The sequence below is a fragment of the Alosa alosa genome, chromosome 23 (assembly GCF_017589495.1).
Source record: "Alosa alosa isolate M-15738 ecotype Scorff River chromosome 23, AALO_Geno_1.1, whole genome shotgun sequence".
NCBI lineage: Eukaryota > Metazoa > Chordata > Actinopteri > Clupeiformes > Clupeidae > Alosa > Alosa alosa.
In genome coordinates, this window is record NC_063211.1 from 5,762,670 (window position 1) to 5,789,528 (window position 26,859).

Genomic DNA, 26,859 nt, shown 5'->3' on the forward strand with positions numbered 1-26,859 from the left:
CCAAATCACAGAACGGAGGGGGGGGACAGCAAGGCGATGGCAATAATCCGGCGGTTATGAGCTTCACGTACAGGCGATTTGATAGACATTCGTGGCGCCCAATAAACGGCTCTGGGCATTCATAAACCACGTTTCAAATACGAGAAAATTAACTTGTAGTTCCCAGACCCCATCTCAATGAGATGAGGTCTGACGTTAGCCAGGTTAGCGACTCCTTAATCCGGTTAAGCTACTCAGAAAAAAAATCTGTTTACATGGCAGCATCTTATTCAGAATGTTGTCTTCATTGGGTTAATATCGGAAAATTAATGTCCATGTGAAAGTACTCATTGACTCTGAACATACCTTGGCAGAAGTCCACCAGGGCGGCCAGGGTTTTGAGTCGGACCTTCGGGTCGTAGGTCCAGACGAGGAGCCGCCGCAGCGTGAGGGTGCTGTCCACTCCCAGGTTCACGCCCTGGTCATCCTCAACCTGCAGCTACAGGGAACAGACACACAGAGGTGGGCATCAGCAACGCAACACCACCACAGGTATCAGCAAAGCAATCCAACTGATCAGCACCACCACCGGGTATTTGCAAAGCAATCCAACTGATCAACACCACCACGGGTATTAGCAAAGCAATCCAACTGATCAACACCACCACAGGTATTAGCAAAGCAATCCAACTGATCAACACCACCACATGACAGATCAGAGAAAAACAAAATGAAAGAGAGAAAGAAAGTGAAACTAAAAACGCAAAAGGAGAAAGAGCTGCAATAATGAGAGACCACTGTACCTGTGAGTGCAGCACTGAGAGCAGCCTGTAGTACTCCTTGAGTTCCTGATGAAGGGAGGCACAGAAGCTCTGGAGAGAGACAAAACACACAGATCACACACACACACACACACACAGTTTACACATACATACACACTCTTACAGTACACACAAACTCCTACACACATGCAGACACAGAGACACACAGACACAGATGCACATACACCAAGACAAACACACAGTCTCACATACACACAGACAAACAAACACACACAGACACACACTCATACACATACACAGACACACACTCATACAAACACAGAGACACACACACTCGCACACACACACGCTCACCAGAGTGCAGGAGTTGGTGTAGGTGTAGGTGTGTGTGTTTGTGTGTGTATATATGTATGCGTGTGTAGGTTTGTGTGTGTGTGTGTGTGTGTGTGTTGCGGGGTGCTCACCTGTCCCACAAGGCCGAAGGCGCGGTCCAGAGCACGGGAGTCGGTGTAGGTGTGTGTTTGTGTGTGTATGTATGTATGCGTGTGTATGTTTGTGTAGGTTTGTGTGTGTGTGTTGCGGGGTGCTCACCTGTCCCACGAGGCCGAAGGCGCGGTCCAGAGCACGGGAGTCGGTGTACTTGCGCACCTTGTTGTGGAGCCAGCCAAGCTCCGCCAGGCGACTGCTAATGTCGCGGAGGGACTTGCACAGTGGCACCTGCAAACAAGCGCAGTAGTTATAGTGGATGGAATCCACTATCTTGAAATCTCCTGGCTTCTTCTTCTTATTATAACCTTTTCTTTTTACCTTTTCAAGAATCAATTCGACTCTAACCGCTTAACGTACAGACATGTTGAAATAACCGTTGTGTAGGTCTGGAGTTGGACAAGAGATGTATTTTTTCAGATTTTCTTAAAAGTTTATACTTTTTGAGAAATAGGGGATTAAAAATGTCAAAAAGCTAATAGACTTGTATGGCTATGATGTCATAATGGCCTAAAGCCTGCTGCGCTCGTTAAGCTCCCAGAGAAGTTCCCGGGCTAATTAGAACACTGACACAGGTGTCACCTGTGAATTCAACCGTCTCAGCTTCTAATGCATACAATCTGGTGCTCCCTAAAACTACACATCCTGTTTAAGTGTTTCACGTGTGTCAAAATAAAAGTCACAGCCATATCTCATGCTTTCCGCATTATATCTCCAGAACCATTTGACGCATATGCTTCAAATTTGGTACAAGTGTTTGTATGGACTCAAAGATGAAGTGACTTGATGTTGGAGGTCAAAGGTCAAGTCAATAAACACTCTGAGTGCGATATCTCAAGAATGCCTTGACATACATGCCTGAAATTTGGTATGAGTATTTGTATGGATTCAAAGATGAAGTGAATTGATGTTGGAGGTCAAATGTCAACGTCAAAAACACATTGAGTGTTATATCTCAAGAACGCCTTGACACACAAGGTCTTTTGGTACGAGGGTTTGTATGAACTCAAAGATTAAGTGATTTAATGTTTTTTTTCCAGGAATTTTCCCACCAACATTCAGCCAGCAGCTTTCCATCCACTGTTGTAATTCCTCTGGCATTACATTCTAGTTCTGTCTGATGCTCTTATCAACAGGCGCACAGCAACAACAGCACTAATTGTTTGTTTTTAAATTAACACTATGATGTCTTTGCCATTGTTTTATCCACATTGTTTTATTCCTCTTGTGAATGACCCTGTTAAGAAAATGTTTTTGATTACCTTTAAATACCAGGCTATGGTTTCACTGTGTGCACAGAGGAAGTCATATTTTAGGTGATAGCATGATTAGGTCATTAGCTTGCACATGATTGACCATGGGCAAGTCTTGTGTTACCTTGTCATAAACTGAAGCAGGAGAAGATTTCTGCATAATTAAATAAAAGTCTGGGGTATTCTCACTGTATTCTGATGTATTCATATGTTACTTCTGTGTGTAGTGTACAACGGGGAGAGGTCCATAACTTTGTCTAATACCAAAGGCCTGACCAGATGTGGACACTAAGGGAAGCTTAGGCCTGTCTATTTACCATCAGGAAGGTCATACAGCCCTAGGTTTAGGAACATCAGTGATAACATGGGCCGAGGGAGATAGCGCGTTGTTCTGTTCGGGCTAGTATTTCCATCTGGTCAGAGCCAGTTTTGTACACTGGTTGGCACCTGCCACGTTGGCATGATTTACGTTTGTATGTTTTAGTATAACAGGCTTTGTCTTAGGTTTGGACTCTGAGACAGATCGTGGAAGCGACTCGAGGAGCATCTTCTGTCGAAAAGCTCAAGTAGCCCGCTTCTAATATAATTACATAATTATAATACACACACAGTCTTTGCGAATGGAGACACGTTTTCAAGCAACGACCTCATCAACATTTGCGAAATTACTGATAGACAATGACTGCAAAATTTTCCAAATGGTTACTGGCTACAGTCTGGTCCACTAGTGGATTTCAGTGTTTAACTTTTAGAAACGCAGTCATGTTTATCTGCTTAAAGTCATTAGTTATAACTGACTGTGGGACAGACTGGTGTTATTGTAGATATGAAGCAACCTTAGGAGAACACGAGTTCGGCATTGATCATCAGACATGTGGTGAAGCTGAATTTAGTTAGCAAAGAATACACAAATAGCTTTCACATATGGACACACAGACATGCACACGTGTGTGCATGAAAAAGTCGATCTATGAGCGCCAGCTAATCTCGGTCCACCCCATGCCAGCCTGGCAAGGATCAACCAAGAATGCAGTGCCATCTGCAAAGCCCACAATCAGCAGCCGCTCATCAGGTTGTCGTGGGGAAGACAGTAGCCAGTATTGAGGGAGCATCCACGGCTAGATGTATCTCTCTGCCTTTGGATCGGTCCGACAAGTTAGCCCATTCAAATCATTCCTTCATCTTCTCATTTGTTTATTCATTAACCCCTTGCTCAGCAACACATTATTATAGCTGGAAAGCTAACTGGTGCATCATCGCTACCTACTGTACATACACTGCAAAAAATCCTAGAATTCAAAATCAAAGTGAGATAAATAAGCTTAAAACAAGTGATTACAATACATTTTTGCACTTGATTTATTTTATTTTTTTGCCTTGTACTAAGTGAACATCATCTTGTTCTATTGGCAAATCTTGCCAGATAATTATGCTTATTTTAAATAGTATTTTTCACAAAACAAGAAACTTTCACTTGCAAGATTTGCCAACAGAACAAGAACATTTTGACTTATAACAAGGTCAAAACGGTGCAAAAAAAGTGCAAAAATGTATTAGAAAAATAAGTATATATATATATATATATATTCCCTTGATTTAAGCTTATTTATCTCACTTAGATTTTGAATTCTAGGATTTTTTGCAGTTTACAAAAACTATTCCCACTATCCACTACTGTCCACGGCCTCAGTGTTGGACACTTTACAGGACCCAGGATCTCTTTCCTCCACCCTAAGTGCTCTGAACGCTACACTGAACTGTCCATGGGGCCAGTTGTAGAGGCACTGAGTGGAAAGCGCTCCTCAGATGCCCGAGGGGGAAGAGCGGCGTTGCTGTGCGAGCGAAACTGACCACGCTACTGCGCTCGCATTCCCCACCGACAGGCCAGAGCGGCCGCCGCTCCCCAGACGACCCCCCACTGACACTGTGCACACCGAGAAGCGGAATTAGCGCCAGTCAATTGCCCCTGCTCTGAAGCCACGGCAAGAAAAGGACGAATAACAACAGCCATTTTGGTTCCCCCTCCTCTCACGTAATGTACCCTAGATAGATCAACAGAGCCTGTGTAGCGCCAGCGCCATGGCAACCCATGCTAATCACTATTCACACCATCCCACAAACACCCACACACTAGCATAGCATCAGCTGGCTGCTTTCGAGGTGAAGAACTAAGGGTGTAGTGGCGTGATTTTAAAATTAGAAGCATGACTAGGCTGACCCCAATAGGGGCTGGGTGCAGGCAGCTCTGGTGGTGTTGAACTGACCAAGCATGTCCTTGAATGCCAGAGGCACTACTGCCAGCTTGAGTTCCTCTCTGTGTCGCCAGGTGACCAAGACAAGACACAAATGGATATCTGCTTGCTGCCCTTTTCTTTCTTATTCTGGCCTCGCTGACCTACCATCGTCAAAACCCTTCATGGCATGCGGTGCGGTTAAGCACAGTAGGCTACAGTAAACAAGCTCATTTCATGTACGATAAACACTCTTTTTCATGGTGGAGTACTGATGTTCAGACTGTGAGGTGTGAGCTGATGAAAGAGCCAATGATTCATGATGAATGATGAATGATTCAGGTCGATGCGTTCAGGGAAAAGGGGCTGCATTAGGCCTGGGAGGAGGGAGACCTGCAGGCTGAGAGCATAGGAGGGTGACCACGGAAACGGTGGCGGGAAGCGAAGCTCTCTACGTGGACGCTAGCCAATGTGGGATATCGATCAGTTGCTCTTTTTTAGCACATCATCAACCTTGATGTCAGGCAAAGAAAAAAATAAAAAATAAGGCATAAATAAAGAGATAAATAATAATCTGAGAACTTTGTCTGACAAGCGAAGAGTATTTATAGGTGAGACAACTAGTCATGGGCAGGAGCTGGGAAGCAGAGATATGAAGACATTAAAGTTTCCACTCTAGAGGCTGAGTGCTACTGCTAGCTGCTGTTAGGCCAGAGAGCTGCAGGTGCATTGGAGTCTGGTTTACTATTTATGCAGTGGGTTCTATTTATTTATTTATTTAGTTATTGGTTTGGTTGGTGGCTTTAACATTTGCACAGTGAGTTGGATTTTCATCTTCAAAGACCAAAATACTTTCGCACAATAAACCTCTTACATCTATGAAGTGGTCTTATGTTGAGCTTAATGAATTAATACATCTGTCTTTGTCAGGTTTGGTTCTTACGTTGCACAAGGAGGTTACATGTCAAATATACAGTATATTTGTATAGTACACAAGAACAAAGCATAGGACAACAGCCACACCTTTGTGTCGATTTTATAGCAGTTCTCAGGAGCGCTCATCTTGATAAACTTGCCATCGATTCCCTGGAAGACGTACAAAATGTCCCGGACGAGTGCGACTTCACCAATTTCAGCTGAGTAGAGAAAGGAGAAGAACAAGGGGAAAAAAAAGAAAAGAGCCCACTGAGTCAAGGTCAAACAGTACAGAACAGTCAAAGTACGTTAGCGTGCCATTACTCTCGGTCCACGGTAGCAGAGCATCGGCCCGCTGGAGATGCAGAAATGAGCTTCTGCTGAGTTAAGAGGTGTGGGGACATTTGCTGCCCAGCTGGGATAATTTGTCTCAAATTGCCAGCACTTACAATTAAATATTCAAGTGCAGGTGTCACTGTGCCCGCAAACTGCTTACTGGATGTAAAAACGCCTGCCAATTGTGAGCCCATGACAGCGAAAAAAAAACCCAAATCAGATCCAGAACAGAGAATTATGCCCCAGCTAGCACATTCAAACCCAAAACAAACACAGGGTAGAGTTTTCTAGTGAAAAAGAAGCCTTGTTCTAACAGCTACTGGAAAACCATAATATTTATAGCAGGCATTAGCCATGAGCAAGCACACAGTACACTCTCTCTAATGGAGAAGCATCATGTCCATAAACAGGACAAGAGTGGACGGATTTTGTTAGCTTTGCATGGTATCAATAACGATAACCAGGCTTTTAGGAGGGCACCTGCTTTATTGGACGATCAATCCAGAGAGGGTCAGATTTATCAAAGGGAAGTGCCTCTGCAGTGCTGGCCGATGGAGATGTGAGGTCACTGCTTCAGGAGGTGGGTTTACATGGACAGGTTTTTTTTATCATTACGATTAAACTTTTCCAAATGAATTTGGTGTCATCTGTTTACATGGGGTACGTTCCATTCCAATCAGGTGCTTACAAGTGCTCCAGAAGCTTTGTCTTTGCTTGATAAGTTACAACAGGCAATCCGACTGACCGCATACATGGGTGTTCAATCAGAATAACAACGGAATACACCACCCCTTTCATTCAAATTCTAATCGGATCGACAGTTTTATTTCCATCAAGGTGTTTACATGTGTCACTTTTATTCCGATTGAGCCATTATTCCAATTTTAATCGGATTAAAACTGTCCATAATAACCCAACTGCTGAGCCAGACACCCACCTCTCTACAGGGCTGACTACACTAGAGGAGGAGGGTTGGGGCTTTATTATCTGAGCAATCTCAGACTGGGGGCAGCCGTGGCCTACTGGGGGAAGCCGTGGCCTACTGGTTAGCGCTTCGGACTTGTAACCGGAGGCTTGCTCGTTCGAACCCCGACCAGTAGGAACGGCTGAAGTGCCCTTGAGCAAAGCACCGAACCCCTACACTGCTGTTGTAGCAGGCAGCTCACTGCGTAGGGATTAGTGTGTGCTTCACCTCACTGTGTGTTTACTGTGTGCTGAGTGTGTTTCACTAATTCACGGATTGGGATAAATGCAGAGACCAAATTTCCCCTTACGGGATCAAAAGAGTATATAAACTATACACACATACATAATTATATATATATATATATATATATATATATATGAATATGTACACAATCTGTAGGGAACTAAATTCACATGATCCCATTTCCCTAAAAACCTTTGAAACACTAGTGCCACTAACATTAATGCTAAGAATGTAATTATTGCCTACAATCACCACACAATTAAAACTGATCATCTAGTCTAGCCATCAACATTAACAAGCACTTCCCAATTGCAGCTAGTACTACTACCCTTAGCAGGTTGGAAAATAAACAGCTGTATACAGCTTCCCTTCCAAGGTGCATTGACTCAGGGCTGTTTATTAGGGCAGAACATGCGGAATGTAGGCTACACAACAGCGGTCCCAAACACGGGCGTACATTTCCTCGCTTTATTTTACTGTGTATAAATCAGAAGAATTACACCCTACATCAGCTGGTCATTTAACCACAAAATTTGAACTCATGCTTGACTTTCAAAAATAATATTGCAAAATCAAATAGCAATGGCAATATTTGTCAGAAAAATAGCAACTAGATATTTTCCTCAAATTGTGCAGCCCTGGGTTGTGATGTGTTCAAAACCTGTGTGTACATTTCCTTGCTTTATTTTACTTTGTATAAATTAGAAAAATGACTGGGTACAGCATCTATACCAAAGATCCGCTTTAACCCTCTCTGCCTATGCACTACTCCACTTGTACACTTGCACACTTTGCAGTTGCAAAGTTGTTGTTGTTGTCCTGTTGTCCTGAAAACACTTCTGAACACACTTCTGCTGCTCTTACATAACTTGCACCACTATGCCACTTGCATACTTAGGTCAAACAGAACTACCTCAGCCATTTATTGGCCTGACTTTTGCACTATTATATTGACTGTCTACTGTATGCACAATTTCAACTCAAATTTTGCTTATTTTCTTCATTGTATGTGCCTTCTTATTTTTACTTTTTATATTGTTTACTTGAATGTTATGTTTGTCTGTGGACCTAATTGGTAAAATATGTCTTGTCTCCACCGTGGGATAGTAGGAAACGTAATTTCGATCTCTTTGTATGTCTTGACATGTGAAGAAATTGACAATAAAGCAGACTTTGACTTTGACTTTGACACTGGCCGACACTGCCCACGAGGACCAAGTGGTTTGAATCTGCCCCGGGTCATTTCCTGACCCCACCCCGTCTCTTTCTCCCACTTGGTTCCTGTCACTCCGTTCACGGTCCTGTCAGATTAAAGGAATAAAATCCCCCAAAAAAAAAATATATATATAAAACCTGAAAAATTCCACCCAGCACCACTGGCCACTCACCGCTGCCGTCCCCATCTCTCCTGTGGCGTGGTGTGACCCTGCTGGGCGGGGCCAGGGGCCCGGCGAGGCCCCGTGAGGTAGGTGCTGCCGCGCCTGGGGGCGACGCCGAGATTGGGAGGGCCCAGGCCAACCGCGAGCCCCTTATATCACCGGCTACCTGGGGAGGGTGCCTACGAGGGAGAGAAAACGACATTAAAGCAATACAATGTAGCTGTTTTTACCTTAAAACTCATTCTGATGCTATGGAGAATGAAGGCCCTGACGTTGCCAAAGCGCGACCGGAACGCTTGATATTGCACTTTATAACATTGTTGATCGGGTAGGATCATGACCTTGTTAGCCAGTTACTGACTAACTGCGTACCGTTTTAGGGCTAAATGTTTGCCAAATGTTGTTAAAATATTGTGCCAAGGGGCATAATAGATATCAATTCTTCCATGGTGTTCCTTTAAGATGGACACCATAATGACAACGACCTTTGTGGTTGATTAGACGTCTGGGGAGGGTCCTGCCCTTTGCTAAAATGACACTAGTAACACGCAGGTGCTGCATGAGCACAACTCCCCTTAGAGTGGACCTGTCACATTCAGCATTAAGCCTCCTGCACAATTTAGTGATAAAACAGTATTTTTTTATCCACCTTCTTTTGCCTTTTCTTCTAAAAATAAGAGGTTACTGGAAGCTGACAGTGCTTTTCACACAAGTTCACACAGACAGCAGGGAAACACTCTCTCCCTCTCTCTGTCTCTGAGAGTTCTCCTAAAACGCATCAGTGGGCCAGGATTAGGCCCAGGTCGATACAGATGCGGAGGGAGACCACTCACGAGCCACACGGATCAATTTCCTCTCTCGGACCGTCCAGAGGCTAAATAAAGACTCCCAGGGAGGAGGACGAGTAGGGCTGCAGGCTGGCCACAAAGCACACAGAGATGACGACACCATCTCAGAGAGAGAGAGAGAGAGAGAGAGAGAGAGAGAGAGAGAGAGAGAGAGAGAGAGACAAGGACACCCTCTCCGCATCACAGCTTCAGATGAGTATCAACCAACCTAAGCTAACCATATCCATGCAGCATTGAGTGTTGAAAACCCATAATAACACTAAGAGTGAAATCTCTCCACCCATTTCAAGCCTGAAGGAAAAAAAATCCTAATAAAATGCTAAAAAGGTTTATTTTCAAGTGGGAACCAATTGGCTGTCAGTCCTGTGAACCGACCCTGGTGGTTTGCCTCTCTCTGAATCCATTAGCGAGTCCAGGGGGAGCAGACTAATTGCAGCATAATGGCAACTGTGAAATGATAAAGAATGACTTTGGGAGGTGGACATCGTAAGGGCGCTCTCAATCTGCTAAATTACAATGTTAACGATTCGTCAACCAATCAACAGCACAAAGCGCCTGCGCTGATGCTAAAAATATAACTCTGGGCTGTCAGGCGATGGTCCTTGAAGAACATTTATAATTCATGGAGAATATGCCATTAAAGGTCCAAGTGCAACAACCACAGAAAAAAACAAAACATTGTCAAAGTGATCAGAATAAAACTGCCACCACTCAATCAGGAGTGATTCTCACAACACAACCAGATAAACCAAAAGATCTACAGACTAAACAAAACTTTCAGTTAGTTATTAATGCTGTAAAGACATCATCTTCATATTAAATGCTGAATTTGTGATCATGTTGTCACCTTCTTCCATCTAGATATATATGTGAATATGTACAATTGTGTGATGATTACCACCATCTTGCAGAAGACAACTGCCAACTCCATTTTCCTTAGTGGCCAATTTAAAACAATGTGAGAGTTGACCAACCATTGTGTCTGTACAAGGACTACAGACTTGATCTTGTTTGTACTTCTTGGGGAGATCAAAAATTTGACTCATCAACAAAGCTTTCTTCCTGTAACACTTCAACGACATCAGAAAATGAAAATGTACAAAACACCTAAAACACCTTTACCCCAACTCAAGGTGTTACAGTAGGTTGCTTTGGACAAAAGCATCTGCCAAATAACACAAACATAAACAAAAGCATAAAAATAAGCATAAACAAAAACATAAACAAAAGCATTCTGCACACAGTGACGTGTAGACCAAACAAGTGATTTCCTTCTGGTGTGGAAAGGCAGACTCACCCAACCAGAAGTGACTGTGGTGTTGGAGTGGGCCCATTGAGAGAGTACACTCCCAGACTGCTGATGCCACTGGTGCCCATGCTGGTGTTATTCTGGGCTACGCCGCGCTCAGGGTAGCTGAGGGACAGGGACTGGGGCCGGGCACAGTAGAACGGGGTGGAGTGGGCATCCCGGGGCAAAGGCTGGGCAAACAGGGCACTGTAGCTACCAACCTGCAGCAGAAGGACACACATTAGCAGCAACTAAACCATTAACTAACCATTAATTAAACCAGGGTCATTGTGTGTACCTAATGGTTTAGATTACACTTCTTTTTAAATTGAGATCTCCATGATGAATTTTAAAACACAGAGGTTTTATGACTACGATGTTGAAGTCGAAACTTTTTTTTTCTTACCCGGCTGGATGGTTTGCGTGGGTCTTCACAAAGACTCAGCAGTAGGTACAGGATTGACCATTTCTGTTTCAGCACACCCTAGACATGAACAAAGACATGTAAACATGGTGGGCCTATACAGCGTTGCTGCTCCAATTTATATTGATAGACCCTTTCAAGAGAGTTCCATTATCAGCATCATAGTTGGCCCCACAAGGCTTCCGTTTTAACATTCCATATGTTATCTTAAGGCAGAGGAAGTAGATTGGGGCCCAAATAGAACGTTCAAGCATTGTTTTTGTTTTTATTGTTGAAAGGGTCTATAAATTCATCAGCCCGGCCTAAAAGACAGCCTTCAAAAGCTGCTTAACAATATGCTTAAGAGCCTCATGTCAGGAGCAGGGGGGAAACAATACATTGTCACAACGCAATAATAATAAAAAAAAATACAAACCGAAAGTCACAAAAAATGACAAATGTCTATTACAAAGTATCTACTCCTTGTGGGCCTAAAACACACACATTCTTGTGAAAACTGAGCTTTGGAAATGGGCAACAACAGTTGACGAGAGAATGTGAAGACATTGTTAACATGAAATTTGGTAAAGCACACTTTTGAGAGATTGATATTTTATTTGTGCATGTTGCACAAGGAAGGGTAAAGCACACTTTTGAGAGATTTATATTTTATTTGTGTATGTTGCACAAGGAAGAAATAAATAAGTTTGAGATCCTAGTTTTATTTCAGTCAAGATAGACTGTATCGTGAATGTATCGAACCGTGAGCCCGGAACTGTATATAGAACCAAAACGTCTGTTGACTGTATCATTACACAGCCCTAGTCAGGAGAGTCTTCTCAGTAAACTTCTGTTATGGCTCACCTGGGTCTGTAGCTTGCGATGGAGCTCAGAAAAACGAATGGCATCTGCCTCTCTCCGCTGTTTCATCACTGCAGGAGAATGACAAAGGGCCAAAAGAAAACATCATCATGGACTAGTACATACATCATCTGGCACAAGGCCTGTGTCCCAAAGAACAGTAGTTTCTTCTTCAGGACAGACTAAGTTGATTATTTTAAGTTAGTATATTAATTCTTTTAAGTTAGTATATTAATGGTGGGGAAAAGTAAAACACCACTTACACTCCTTTTTGATCTTCTCTGAAACCAGAAACTCGTCCCGTTCAATGGTGGGGGCATAGTTACTTCCAATCACCCTTACAGCATACTGGAACTGGTGAGCGACCTCAGCTGAAAGCAAACATACAACTAAGTCAAACTGGAAAGGTAACAGAAAAACAAAACATGAGGAAGGCATAAGACTGGTGTATATCTTGAGATACAAAAGACAGGATACTAAATGTTATTCATTACTTCATAAGCATTACACAACACATTTCAGGAGGGCACTAAATGACCAATGGACACAATTATTTCCTGCGTTAGTAAAACTAGCTGATCCATCAATGAGCATCTTATTCATCTAACGTTCAGGTCAATCAATCAACGATGTCCGATTATAAACAAACTCAGCAGCTGCCGTTCCTTCTGCAGCTGTTTAAGAAGCCTCCCTTTACCATAGACTGTAACGTGCTACCACTGTCACAAGACACCTGATGACAAACGACCATGTAACATTATCACGCAACGTTAGCCATGATAAAAGAAGACATCGCATGTTGCTATTCAGCTAGCTAACACAAACGAATGACTTTTCGTTATGTGTAAGTTCAAGACTTCTTGTAAACAAACAGTCCAAAGTGTTGAAGTGAATAGGGCCTTTCCCTCTCATGGATGCTTCATGTTTGACGTTAGCTGATGACAGACTGCCAGCCAGTTAGCCATCCTAGCAATTCCCTCATCATCACCACTTGGATTCTAAAAAGAGTTTCCTCACCAAGCATATTTACTCGCTATGGCTTCATTCATGCCAATCCATCCACACTTGCAAAACATTGACTGAAAACATGCATAAAATGTTGCTAGCCAATCGGCTAGGCAGAAGGAGTCAAACTAGGATTAGCTCGCAAGCTAACATAAACGTTGTAACGTTATGCATTTTCAAAGTTGGCTAACTGGCTAGCAGGCTAATTGACAATTGTTGGTTTGCTAACTGGCTGTTTCGGTTACCTTCACTTTTCCCGGTGATTCTGCAGCAAAGACTTTGCAAGAGAACGTTTGGAGATTTTTGATCAAGTGCTGCCATGATGTATCTTTTTAACAGAGACAAATATGCCTGCTTCTATCCACTTTCGTTATTCCTCCATTGGTTAGGCACTCCTGGCAACAGCGCCATTTTAACTGAACCCGCCGAAAGCCGAAAGCTCCGACCCCAGACCAAAGCACAGAGGAACGCTCTGATAATACTGCCCTGTGAGAAAATGCCTAGGACGATCACAGTTCCTACTGAAAGTTGTTCCCACCATTAACAGGATCGCTTATGCATGTAAATAAATCTATTTTATTTTACATTTCTTTATAGAGTTACCGTACCGCTGTCTTATCTTTATTTCTATTGATGTTAATATTCTTACTATGTTATTTATTGCTACTTTCAGCTCACGGATATTGATTCGGAATGTATGGGAGGTATAGGCCTATAGGCTAACTTAATTTCATTGCACTTTTTGTACTAAGCCATATTCAAAAAACACTTTATGAACCACCAAACCACCATTTATCCATCAATCCATCCATCCATCCATCCATCAAAATTATCCAATTAATCAATCCATCGTCTCCATGGTTTTTAGAGTGGGCCCAATTCCCTGGGAAAAGTATAGTAAATCTTATTTACTATGCCTAATTTTCTAATTGATTACCCGTCAAAGTATTATGATGTAAACAGTCACTATCGGCTATTAACAATATCTGCGACATCTGCCACGAAATCTACTCCAATAATTTGTGAATTATGACCCAAAATATTAGAATTGAGTAAAATTGATAAGAAAGAACTGCAATCGATTAGTAGAACAGAAATATAGGCTATTTGTTTTGTTTTGTTTTTTCATTTGGCAATTAATTCCTAAACATAGCCCCTTAACATTGCAAACAAAGACAAGTGAAGAGTCACCTATTTTGAGACTTATAGAGACCAAAACAACGTCTGCATTTGATCAGCAGGCATTAGCCTATTAGGCCTTTGTGTTTTATTGCATAATGCTTGGGGATCAGTACAAAAATATTCATCTTCTGAACCTTAGGCTTAGCCTACCTTGAATAAGAAGTAAAGATATATTTACATTTTATCTCCACATTGTTTTTACATAATGGAATTAAAATGAGGACTTGATAAACTGGAATCAGAATCCATAGGCTACAATTTGAATGATACCCAACCCTAATCATGGAAGTCAATATTTGCACATGAACCACATGAAGTAGCCTAAATATGTTTAATAACAATGTTTATTGTATTGTATATTGTTGTCTCTTTGGACAAAAGCGTCTGCTAAGAACCAGACACATAGGCCTAAACTAAGTATGCACGTAGCCTCAGTCCATGCCAAATGTGTGCTCTTTAACCATACTATAGTTTTTAAAATCTGAATAAATAATAGTGTAAAGGGTATTATTAACTGTCTATAAGTAATCTGCAAGATTCGGCTAGATTAATTGATTGGTTATAATATTCAAGCGGTATGGGGCGTGCATGCCTCAATAATTAAAATTTCCAGTGGGTGTGACCTACAAGTGCGCAGGCGCTTGAGGCAACAGTGACGTCGAACGAGAGAAAAGCTCCTCAGTGGCCACTACAGGGAGTCGCGACGACTTGAAGGCACGGGGAAGGTGAGGGGAGAAGGAGGACGCAAAAATAGCAAGAGGGGGCAGTTGACAAGAAGAAGTGATTGTGCATAGACGTTTCTATATATCTTTCGAAGAAGGAACAATGCGTTGTCCGCTCAAATAGTCTGAAGATGCCCGTGTGTTACCGAAGTCCAAATTGTAAATCCGCTCGGTCTTCGAGTCGTTAGGCTAAGTTACCTTATAGCTGTTGATTACAGACAAATAGGAAAAATACAATAGCCGTCTGGACTGTCACTTTTGAATCAAAAGGGAGACCGCTCGACAGTCATGGAACGGAGTGTGACAATTAAAATTAGCTAGCCCAAACGTTCAGATCAGCCCATAGGAGAAGACAGAGCAAGACCACCTGGCACCTGTCGCAAGAATGGATTTTAGCACGCTTCGGAACCTCATCAGCAGATACGTAAGTAATAGCCTGTTTGAACGTTAGCATTTTGCGTTGTTGAATGAGTACCCGTGTAGCCTAATGCCAACTTGTTGGTCATTAGAAAAAGAGCAACAACGCTCTCCGTGATATTACAGCGGAAGGTCTTTTTAAACTGAATATGAAGGGTGCTTACAATTCCTTACCAAATCACAAAATGACAGTTCGTATTGCAGAAACACTATGCAGGACAACGGCTGAGGTTTGAAAAGTTAAAACGGAAAGCGCGAGTCACCCCAGGGCCATTTAACAATAACTGGCATGTAACTAGCTTAGAAGCCCAACTCACAGACAGCGTGATGAACCGGTTTCACTTGAGCCACGGTTCACAAACAGCCGCAAATGTGAGTTAATATTGAAGTCTGTAGCCTACAGGGTTATGCCACTGTGGAAGAACTACTGTAACTCGCCTAACAGTAATAACCAAAATATTATAGCAAGATCTTGGTAATAACATGATGAGACAACTAAAATCCCTATAAATAATTACATAGTCAAATACTTCCAACTAAAGGTTCTCCTCACTACTTGTTACTGCAAGCCCAACAAGCTCAGACAGATGAGCATAGTTTTCTGAGCTGATGTTATCTCAGATCTCGTTTCATTGTAGGGAAATTTGTGCCCGTTGAACAAATAACTTTATAGCCTTAAAAATCATCTAACATGAATTCAAGCATGGCAAAAGCTCTGATGCAAATGAAACCGATCATAGTAAATAGTTATTACATAATCCAGTTGCTTTGGTATATTGGTCCATCTGTATGGTCAATATAAGGGTTGCCTGCCCTATATTGTCAGTGGGAAATACTCAAAGGGCTTGTTGCTGCATAATTTCTGTTTGCAGCTAGCAAGGGACAGCTGAAAGGTTTCACACCAATCTAGTTGTCAAAGTCTACAACTTGCTGTGGTAATTGCAATACAAATAACTATTATTTTGTGAGATTGGTATGGTTTGGTAAGTAATTGTACAATTGTGTGAATATTTCAATTAACCTTTAAGGATATGCAGCCAACACACACACACACACACAGACACACACACACACACAGACACACACACACACACAGACACACACACTAAAGTCACTCTCTCACATAAAGGGAAATATGCACAATGTTGGCGGCAACCCCCACAGTTACCATTGAAGGCCACTGCTTGTGTCATGAGAACACCTGCAAGCGGACGCATTGACAGAAAAAACAAATCTCTGGCTGCGACGCAGACAGAATGTGCAGCGTGATGACAGAATGTTTCAGAGTGTGGAAACACAGTATGGCGGTTGTGCTTGTCCCAAGCTCTCCACCCTCGGTGGCAATACAGCATTTCATAACATATTACAGTCAAGGCTCCTAATTTACAGTAATATATAAAAACCTCCGTTGTTTTCATGTATTTTACTTTAGTTATCATATATCAAACTGAAAGCATTACTGTTTCAGTGAAAGCCATTTACAAATTTACAAATACTTATTTAACTTGGGAAAACTTCATTCCAGCCCATCAAAACCATATGATTGATGATTGATATACAAGCCATTATTGACACTTAGGATACATTGGTGGAATTGCATCTTATAAACATAAGTAAACAGAATTGTTGCAGTTCAATATTACGGACAGATGTACACTTAGACATTATGACACTTAATTGGTGTCCAGGGCCAACGTAAAGTGTTGCGTTGTGTTGAGGTTTAGTGACATGTATGTCGAGAAGCAGCTTTGCACATGAGAAGTTAATCTGAAATTGACCTGGCTGGCATTTGCGTGCAGATATGACCAGTAACCAGTGGCCGGTTGGTGGGCATGGTAGGTGTGGGAAGGGGCCAGTTTCAAACCCAGTTCATCTTGATCAGTGGAATGTAGACACCACCCTGTGTACTTGGTATTCTCTGACACAGAGAGAGAGAGAGAGAGAGAGAGAGAGAGAGAGAGAGAGAGAGAGAGAGAGAGAGAGAGAGGGAGAGGGAGAGAGGGGGGGGGAGAGGGAGGGGGAGAGAGAGGAGGAGAGAGAGAGAGAGAGAGAGAGAGAGAGAGAGAGAGAGAGAGAGAGAGAGAGAGGAGAGGGGAGAGAGAGAGAGAGAGAGAGAGAGAGAGAGAGAGAGAGAGAAGAATGCATGCCTATGTGTGTACTGTATACTTGGTGGGGGGCTGGTGGTGGTGGGACATAGGGTTGCCGTGGTCTGTAGTGATTGGCTGTGAAGTGACAGTATGCTCCCTACCAGTGCTAAAACACACATACACTGATGATTCAAGTGTCCCTGAATCTACCTGTGACATTGTGACACTGCGGTAGAAATATAGATAATTTTCTTTCTTTCTCTCTCTCTCTCTCTCTCTCTCTCTCTCTCTCCTAACATCATCAGCATATTCAGAATGTTGTATTCCAATATATTATTTTATTTGTAGCATGAATCAGTTCTTTTGAAATGAAGCGCGGCATAATGCTGTTGTTTGTATGGTTCGTTCATAGACCAAATTCTGTTGCCATGAGATAAATAGGCTTATGGACCATGCCAACTCTCTTGCTCATCTCAAGCTTTGAAATGCAGTCTCATTATTTGAGAGGATAAGGTAAACTGGATGTATTCTACTAAAAGGACATATACAAATTATTACATTCAACTTTTGTTTTAGTAGGCTACATTTATGTATGTCAACTTTTATTAATGTTAACTTAAAAAAGGATCAAGCATTCAGAGATGTTTCACATCAGGGGAAAAGGCACTGTGTGTTGCTCAGTGTCAAAGGCAGTCAATTTATATTAAATGCATATTGAAGGAAGTCTACATTAAAGGCATATTAAAGGAAGTCTACATTAAAGGCATATTAAAGGAAGTCTACATTAAAGGCATATTAAAGGAAGTCTACATTAAAGGTATATTAAAGGAAGTCTATTTCCTGAAAAGCATTGCCATTATTCCAGTGTTCCTCTGAATGCATCGGTTATGATTGGGTAACGCTGTGGGCTCTTATATAACCGAGCTTTCCTTTTGATGCAGAAAAAGTGAAATTGTCATTTCAGAAGCACAGTTTGAGCACAATACATGGTCTTCTTCAGACCTGTCAGCTCGCCTTCACAAGAGCAAGCTCTAAGTGGTGATTCAGAGAGACAGGCGAGAAGAAAACGAGCTCACCATTTCCACACTGCTAACACAGTGTTCTCTTCTGTCTTTTTTTCTTTCTTTTATTTTCTCCTTTTCCTCTGTCTCTCCTGTCCACCTCTCCTTTCCCTCTCCGACGACAACTCTTATCATTCCACTTGTTTGGGTAGTATCTGAAGTCATTCAGTTAATCAAGCATCGGGATCTTTACTTCAGATCTCTGAGTGTAACAGGATAGCTCGACTGATTTGGGAGGGCCTTTTTAGAGTGTGAAGTGTCTTGGGAAATCACACACACACACACATTTTTTGCGAAGGGTACAGTCTCTCCCGTCTCCCTGGCGATCACTGGCAGCATCCCTACAAATCTCCTGTCTCCGCGGCAATCTCGCTCCTCCTTTATCTACAATGCTAATCTCATTTTGTGTTGTTCTCTTGATGGCCTCCTGCAAAACAGCACACATCTCCTATTGTTTTGTAAAGATTAAGAGTTCATCTTGGTGGCTGAAGTATCTATTGTTTTTGTTATTTAATAATAAACCATTTTTTCCCCCTGTAGTAGTCTACTTAACAAAATAAAAGCCTTTGCATCAGACACTTAATAATTAATCACAGGTGAAACTGCTTTTACTTCGACCACCATAGCATGCAGACTGCTCCTTGAAAAAGGTTACTGCAATGGCACATTTGGGCTTTTTTTCAACAAGCATATTAGCAATTCTAAAAGGATTAACATCCTGCAGTGTTGAAAAGGCCATTGCTTTGAAATACGATGCAGCTATTTAGAGCGGTTACATTTGAGGCTCATGAAAAGACCCTGCCCATGTGTCCATGTCTTCATCCAGAACGCTGCTGTAAAAACAGACGTTTTTAATGACACATGGACTCGCGCCTCATCTGCGCCTCATCTGCGCCTCATCTGCGCCTCATCTGCGCCTCACCTGCGCCTCACCTGCGCCTCACCTGCGCCTCACCTGCGCCTCATCTGCGCCTCATCTGCGCCTCATCTGCGCTTCACCTGCGTTTACCTCTTTAAACTCCTGTAGTTCTAACTATTGTAGTATAACAAAATTGCCTCTTTCCTCGCGGCGATCGATATTTACTACTGACATATCCAAGAGGAAACACAGACTAATGGCGTCTCCCTCCAACCAGCAGGGTTTTTTTTTTCTGGACATAAAATAGACTAAATGAATCAGCTTGATCAATTGCCTCATATCCCCAAAACTGTGATGCATGTGATGTGTGTGTGTGTGTGTGTGTGTGTGTGTGTGTGTGTGTGTCTGTGTGTCTGTGTGTGTCTGTGTGTCTGTAGACATTGGTGCTATAATGTTCTTCTTTGGGTTATGGCCTCGTCAGTGAGGAAGTCGTCCCGGAGTGCTGAGGAGGGCAGATCTTATTATTATGGCCATCAGAAAATGTTGGCCGAGGTCCACTGAAGACCCATTCCAGTTAACTAGGTTTTAAAGGAGGCCTATTGGCGCAGGGCTTCTGAAGCACTCGTCGCCTCTTTGTGCCCTGACGTGGTCGTGGCTGAGAGGCCCTCTTCAAGTGGACTTCAAAGGCACCAGACGTAAACGGGGTCGTGGCAGAACAGCACACAATGCCCCGCACCATCACAGGATCGGGTCAAGTCAAGTCACCATATTCTTAATAGCACATTTAGCGCTACAGTTGACCCAAAGTGCTTTACAAGTAATAAAACAGCAATAATAACAATAATAGAAAAATAACAATAAAATAGCAGAGAGCTGGGGTCTCTGTGCTGATGCTGCCTCGTGAGTGAGACCCTCACTACTTTATTGTTTTTTTGTGGAGTGGTGCACCAATTGCAGCTGCGTGTCATTTCTGCCATTGGTATGTCGTGTGGTTGGGACAGTGGGACGGTTCGGTTGGGGGGTGGGGTGGGGTGGGGGGATCGTGCCATGGCATCTCATGGAGATGGTCCATCTCGTGCTAACACACACACACAATCACACGATGATGTAATGCTCCAGCTCAAAGAGGGTTTGTCTGCCTAATGGAGAGAGAGTGAAGTGGAGCATGATGGGCACCTCTCATGCTCACTAATTTGTTGTGATAAGCGTCTCTCTCCCTCCCTCTCTCTCTCTCTCCCTCTCTCCCCCCCTCTCTTTCTCTCCCCCCTCTCTTTCTCTCTCCCCCTCCTCTTTCTCTCCTCTTTCTCTCCCTCTCTTCTCTCTCTCTCTCCCTCTCTCCCCCCCTCTCTTTCTCTCTCTCCCCTCCCTCTTTCTCTCCCTCTTTCTCTCCCTCTCTTCTCTCTCTCTCTCCCCCTCCCTCTCTCTCTCCCTCTCTTTCTCTCTCTCTCTCCCCCTTCCTCTCCCTCTCTCTTTCTCTCCCTCTCTTCTCTCTCTCTCCCCCCTCTCCCTCTCTCCCACCTTCTCCCTCCCTCTCTCCCTCTGTCTCTCTCTCCTTCCCTCTCTCTTTCTCTCACTCCCTCTCCCTCCCTCTCTCTTTTTCTCCTTTTTAAGTCTCTCACACAACTTCTCTCTATAGTAACCTGTTCTGTGCTTTCTGATCCACGGGTTATACACATGTTAGTGGCCGAGCCTCGTTTGGTCTCGGGACACCCTGACATTACACTGTAATGAAAACGAATGCGAGTCTACTAAAAGGCAGTGAGTGCCTTTCAGTTCTGTTTTAAGTGTCTACAAACAAGGCACTTCCTAGGAGCGCACACATACACACTCACACACACACACTCACACACACACACACACACACACACACACACTCACTTCCTAGCAGCACATTTTTTTCTCTCCTGGTAATGGATACTGTAAATCACTTGTGACTGAGAGGAAGAGTAGGAGTCCCCTGACTGCTACTCTCAGTCACACACACACACACACGCACACACACACACACACACACACACACACACACACTATATACTCACACACGCACACACACTATATACTCACACACATGCACACACACACACACACACACACACACACACACACACACACTATATACTCACACACGCACACACACTATATACTCACACACACACACACACACAGTCACACAGACACACACATACTCACACACACACTGACACTGCAGGGACCTTTTGGGCTACTTTAGTTCCCTCCTGTCTGAGGTCATTGAAGGGCACACAGGCAGGGTGGTGTCTCATGTGCCAGTGGGTCCCATGGAGGGGGGGACGGGGCGGGCATGCATGCCAGCTTGGCCCAGCGTGCCCCTGACCCCGATCATCAGGACTCGTGTACCTTTGCACTGCTATCCGCCCGGGCAACTGGGGCAGATAATGACAAGCTCTGAAAAGGTTTGAATCTATCTGATCAAGTCCTGCCAGCTTTAGCTGCTCCTGTCACCTTAAACAGGCAAAGACACACACACACAGACACACAGACACACACACACACACACACATAGACACAAACAGACACACTGATGGGAATTGTGAGATGTGTTTGTGCCAGAGAATTAAGCCTCTATTGCCTCCACCTCAACCGTCTGTTCGTCTCTGTCTCCCTCATTTCCTCCCTATTTGTTTTTACCCCCCACCCCCCCACTTCATTCTCATTCTGTCTCCTTTTTCAACTGAGGGTATGCAGTATAATACCATCTCTCCCCCAACAGCGATGATACTTAAATCACCAGACAAAATCAAGATGTTTTTCCTCACACACCCTTGTGTACCTTTTCTGTGTGGTTCACTCTTATCCGGGATTTTAGGTTTCCTATTTGACTAGTCTGGTCTGGGAGTGCCTCTAGGTTTTCTTCTTCTTCTTCTAGCACAGCATCAGTTGATAATCATGTGAGAACAAAGGGTTCGGGTTTAGAACAGGGGGGGGGGGTCAGACAGTCAGACCGATCAGCTAAGAGAGCGGCCAACCTTTTTTACCCGACTTGGCTCATGTGGACAGAGTCGTGAAGGGAGAAGGAGAGACGGGACTAGAGAGGCAGGAGTGGAACTAAGCCATGATCACAATTTAACCGAGTATTGGCATGGACATGGCTGCGTGTTGAAGGTGTGTGGAGCTGCAATTTTAATGGTGGTGAGGAGAGCCCTTCAGAGATGGTGGAGCTGTGGAGATAAGGCGCGATGTTGCTGAGGATGGTGAGCAACATCTGAGTCTGCTGTTCCTACAGCTGTCCTACCTCTAGCACTCTGCTGAAGATGTGGCTTTGCTGTTCCATCAGCTGTTATACCTTCAGCACTCTGCTAAAGATGTGGCTTTGCTCACTGTTTAGACTACTGATTTGGTTCCAAAAAGCTATACGGATGAATTTTCATAATTTACTTGTTTTTCATTTTGTTCTGGTAAGTTCTGTGGAGTTGCAGTTTACTTCATCAAAACAACACAACACAACTAATTAATGTTAGGCTACCTGAAATACAATTAAAAAATAATTTTTAAATTTAAATAAAAAAAATGAAGATTTTGCGTTTTGGAACCACTCGCTTTAGTGCTTTCCTGTACGTGTTTGCAGCCAGTAAAACTCTTGTATGCACTTCTGGTTTACTACTGGTCTACTACTGGTTTACTACTGGGTTACTGGTATGAATGATCCAGAGCACCAAATTTAACCTGAGAACCCAAAGATTGTCAAATGAACAGATGATAAGATAAACATTTCAATAGTAAATGATGAAAGCTTCTCTCCATTGCAGCCTGTGACTTGGCTGATGTTGACTCGTGCGTGAGGGCAGGGAGAAGTCACATGATCAAACAGAACGGACCAGCTGGTCATGTGGGCTAGCTGTGGTGCAGGGAAGAACGGCCCAGTTGCACTGGTCATGTGGGCTAGCTGTGGGACTGAAGAACCACTAAAGAGGCATCATGAAGTCTTTGTAAGACTAGCGAGCTAGCTAGCTAACAGACTTGCCTGGTAGCCTACTGTACATCACAGCAGCTGTTTTGCACACTATTTTGGTACCGTATTTAGTGATGTGGTGTGATAAATGTTGCTTTGATATTTTCACAGCATTGCCAAACCAGAGCACAAAACTATAGGCTAGTCAATAGCAAGTCAGCTGGTGTATTCACCGGAATGATTCTGAAGATCTCATAGAAACGATGTACCTGGATGGTTGTCATAACTTGTGGGCCCTTTCCAGTCCATTCAGGACCAGGGAGGTGTGGAGAGTTGTAGGAGAGAAGCTCATTCAAAGAGAAGCCCAATCTTTCACATTCTGATTTAGAAGGGTTCTGATGTGCTGAGAGACATCTGAATGCTGCCAAGAATGTGAGGATCAAAATGGACTCAAAATATTGTACTTAGAATCATATCTGTTTTTATCTGAACAGATGTCCAGAAGCAGAACTGATACTGTGTGTGTGTGTGTGTGTGTGTGTGTGTACAGTATGTATTCTGTGATGACGCACACATCATGTGCCCTCATCATGTGAACTTTTGAATTTTAGGCCAGTGCCTGAGACTACTTTGCTGCAATCTATATGAAAACCTATGCGTTTAAATCATTTAAAGCGCTCAATTGTGGACTTGGCACTGTGTCGGCAGTAAGCTGAGTCAGGGAAACCCAGCCACCGTGACACACTGTGGAGATGGCTGCATTGCTGGCCTGTTAGGGCCCATTCACACATTCTGAAGTGCAAACGAATCCTATGCGGCTCTCGAGCGGTCTGCGTGTGTTTACCGTGTAAGCGCACCCAGATGTGCAGAGAGAAGCAGTGAATCAGAGGAAAATAAAAATAAAAAAATGAGTTTTTCAGAGGGCACTACACAGGTGCTGATTCAGGCATACTGCACAGGAATGAGAGTGTGCCTTAAGACCACACATCAATGGGCATCTTAGCATTCAGAAGGAGCATGATTAGAGCACTGGCCTGTGTCAGGTGGAGCTTTGACATCCCCAGTCTCCAGTCTCCAACACTTACACTGCCTCCGTCTCTATAATGTGACGACACTTATACTGCCTCCGTCTCTATAACACAACACTAACACTACCTCCGTCTCTATAACACAACACTAACACTGCCTTCGTCTCTATAACACAACACTAACACTGCCTCCGTCTCTATAACACAACACTTACACTGCCTCCGTCTCTATAACACAACACTAACACTGCCTCCGTCTCTATAACACAACACTAACACTGTAACGTGACACAACAATGTGTTGTGAACGCTTCACAGACACTCTAAAAATAGAAGTGAAATAATAATACACTTTCCTTTCATTGTAACAGCCGTAATCCACGCATAAAGGCTGCCAGTGTAAATTCATACACCGATTCTAATGCATTTTAAATTCCTGATTGTAAATTCCCGGTTGGAGGGATGGAAAGACCTGCTTTAACCCTCCAGTCTGCAACTCCGAGCCTTTGGGTTGGTCAGGTATGGTCAGGTGGACAATTGGCAGTCTAGTGCGTTCTCCTCTTTCCGTGGTCCTTTTATGGGTTAGCCTTTTTTTCAGGGGCTATTTTTGTTCAAGGAAAACTTTTTAAGGTGAGGGTTGTATTTTTGGGCTAGTTCAGCATTTTTTGGTGTTTAATCCCCAGTGTGTTTGTGTGTCTTTGTGCACACTGATTATAATAACTGCACACCTGCATTTGGGAAGTAAGAAAATGCGACCGAAGAAGCCCACATTCTCGAGTGTCTCATCTCCATTTGAGCTCTACAGTACATCTAAGCAGTCATAGACAGATATAATACACAGATGAGACTATAAATGGCTCTGGTGTAAATTCCCAGTTGGAGAGATGGAAAGACCTGCTATAACTGTCCAGTCTGCAGCTCAGAGACTTTGGGTTGGTCAGGTAGACAATGGGCAGTCTAAGTAAGTATAAGTATATATACTCTTTTGATCTTGTGAGGGAAATTTGGTCTCTGCATTTATCCCAATCCGTGAATTAGTGAAACACACTCAGCACACAGTGAACACACAGTAAGGTGAAGCACACACTAATCCCGGCGCAGTGAGCTGCCTGCAACAACAGCGGCGAGCAGTGAGGGGTTAGGTGCCTTGCTCAAGGGCACTTCAGCCGTGCCTACTGGTCAGGGTTCGAACCGGCAACCTTCCTGTTACAAGTCCGAAACGCTAACCAGTAGGCCCCGGCTGCCCCGTTTGCGTTCTCTACTTTTTTTGTTGTCTTTTTATGGGTTAGCTTTTTTTATTTCAGGCGCTATTTTTGTTCAAGGAGAAAACTCTTTAAGGTGAGGGGTGCATTTTTGGGTTTGTAGGCTAGTTCAGCAATTTGTGGTGTTTTATCTCCAGTGTGTTGGTGTGTCTTTGTGCACACTGATAATAACAGCTGCACACCTGCATTTAGGAAGTGAGAGAATGCGACCGAAAGAAGCCAACTGTAGTATTTTGAGAATCTAGGCATTTGTAGACAGATACTGTATAATACACAGATGAGATCTTTCATCTAGAGTGTTTAGAGGAGGGGAGGGAGAGGAGGAGAGAAGGACAAAGGTGAGGAGAGGAGGTGAGGGGAAAGGAGAGGAGGAGAGAAGGAGAGGAGGAGAGAAGGACAAAGGTGAGGAGAGGAGGTGAGGGGAAAGGAGAGGAGGAGAGAAGGAGAGAAGGACAAAGGTGAGGGGAAAGGAGAGGAGGAGAGGAGGAGAGAAGGACAAAGGTGAGGAGAGGAGGTGAGGGGAAAGGAGAGGAGGAGAGAGGAGAGGAGGGGAGATGTGTGGAGAGCAATAGAGGTAGAGAGAGATGGAGAGAGCAATAGAGGTAGACAGAGAGGGAGAGAGTGATAGAGATAAAGAGAGGAGAGTGGGATGGAGGTAGAGAGAGAGAGGGACACACTTATCTCTAAGCTCTGGGTGTCTATAAATTCCTAAACATGTGTTGAGGTCAGACACCTCTGTTTCTGTCGGGCCGTTTAAATCCTGATATCTCCCAGGCATAGCCGTGTCTGCCGTGTGACTACAGGCTGTAGGTCTCTAACACTAGCGCTCACCTCTAGCCCTGGCTCTTCAGGGCTTCGTTAATTAGCAGCATTGCTCCCTCACCCGCTAAAGACGATTATCCCTTCAAGGAAGGGTCAGCTGACCAGCATCCCCCTCTCCACCATCTGGTCAGAGACTGGTCAGGTGACTGACTCTACCAGGCAGCCAGGCGGCATCTGTCCTCTGCTGTCCCCCCCCCCTTCCCCCCAAGTGTTGAAACGGCAATGCTGTTAGTCATGGTGGAGGTAAATAGGACTCGTTATCAAATGTGTGCTGCCTCTGTAAATGCCAGGAAAGCACCACCCAGCTGTGTGTGTGTGTGTGTGTGTGTGTGTGTGTGTGTGTGTGTGTGTGTGTGTGTGTGTGTGTGTGTGTGTGTGTGTGTGTGTGTGTGTGTGTGTGTGTGTGTGTGTGTAATGGACACAGACAGCGTGTGAGAGGGAGGCAGGGAGGAAGAAGGATGGGGGTGGAAGTGCTGAGGGCAGATCATCACCGTTTCCTGTTATCTAAAGTAGAA

At 43.7% G+C, this 26,859-nt stretch overlaps 2 protein-coding genes across 3 annotated transcripts in view; one reads left to right on the top strand and one right to left on the bottom strand.

Moving 5' to 3' along the window:
* Positions 1–13,412, bottom strand: part of tubgcp3 (tubulin, gamma complex associated protein 3) — a 29,830-nt gene extending 16,418 nt beyond the window's left edge. For both annotated transcript variants that reach the window (XM_048235375.1, XM_048235376.1), the window contains exons 1-10: positions 13,222–13,412; positions 12,235–12,342; positions 11,975–12,042; positions 11,114–11,191; positions 10,717–10,928; positions 8,581–8,750; positions 5,755–5,867; positions 1,353–1,478; positions 783–851; positions 346–478 (exon numbers count right to left, since the gene is read on the bottom strand). In XM_048235375.1, the coding sequence (XP_048091332.1) occupies positions 346–478; positions 783–851; positions 1,353–1,478; positions 5,755–5,867; positions 8,581–8,750; positions 10,717–10,928; positions 11,114–11,191; positions 11,975–12,042; positions 12,235–12,342; positions 13,222–13,297 (1,153 nt within the window). In that variant the 5' untranslated portion in view covers positions 13,298–13,412. The remainder of the gene's footprint in view (positions 1–345; positions 479–782; positions 852–1,352; positions 1,479–5,754; positions 5,868–8,580; positions 8,751–10,716; positions 10,929–11,113; positions 11,192–11,974; positions 12,043–12,234; positions 12,343–13,221) is intronic.
* A 1,450-nt stretch (positions 13,413–14,862) lies between these two features.
* The window catches only part of atp11a (ATPase phospholipid transporting 11A), an 83,035-nt gene continuing 71,038 nt past the window's right edge, over positions 14,863–26,859 (top strand). Inside the window, 1 exon segment of the mRNA XM_048235659.1 lies at positions 14,863–15,304. Coding sequence (XP_048091616.1) covers positions 15,266–15,304 — 39 coding nt within the window. The 5' untranslated portion in view covers positions 14,863–15,265.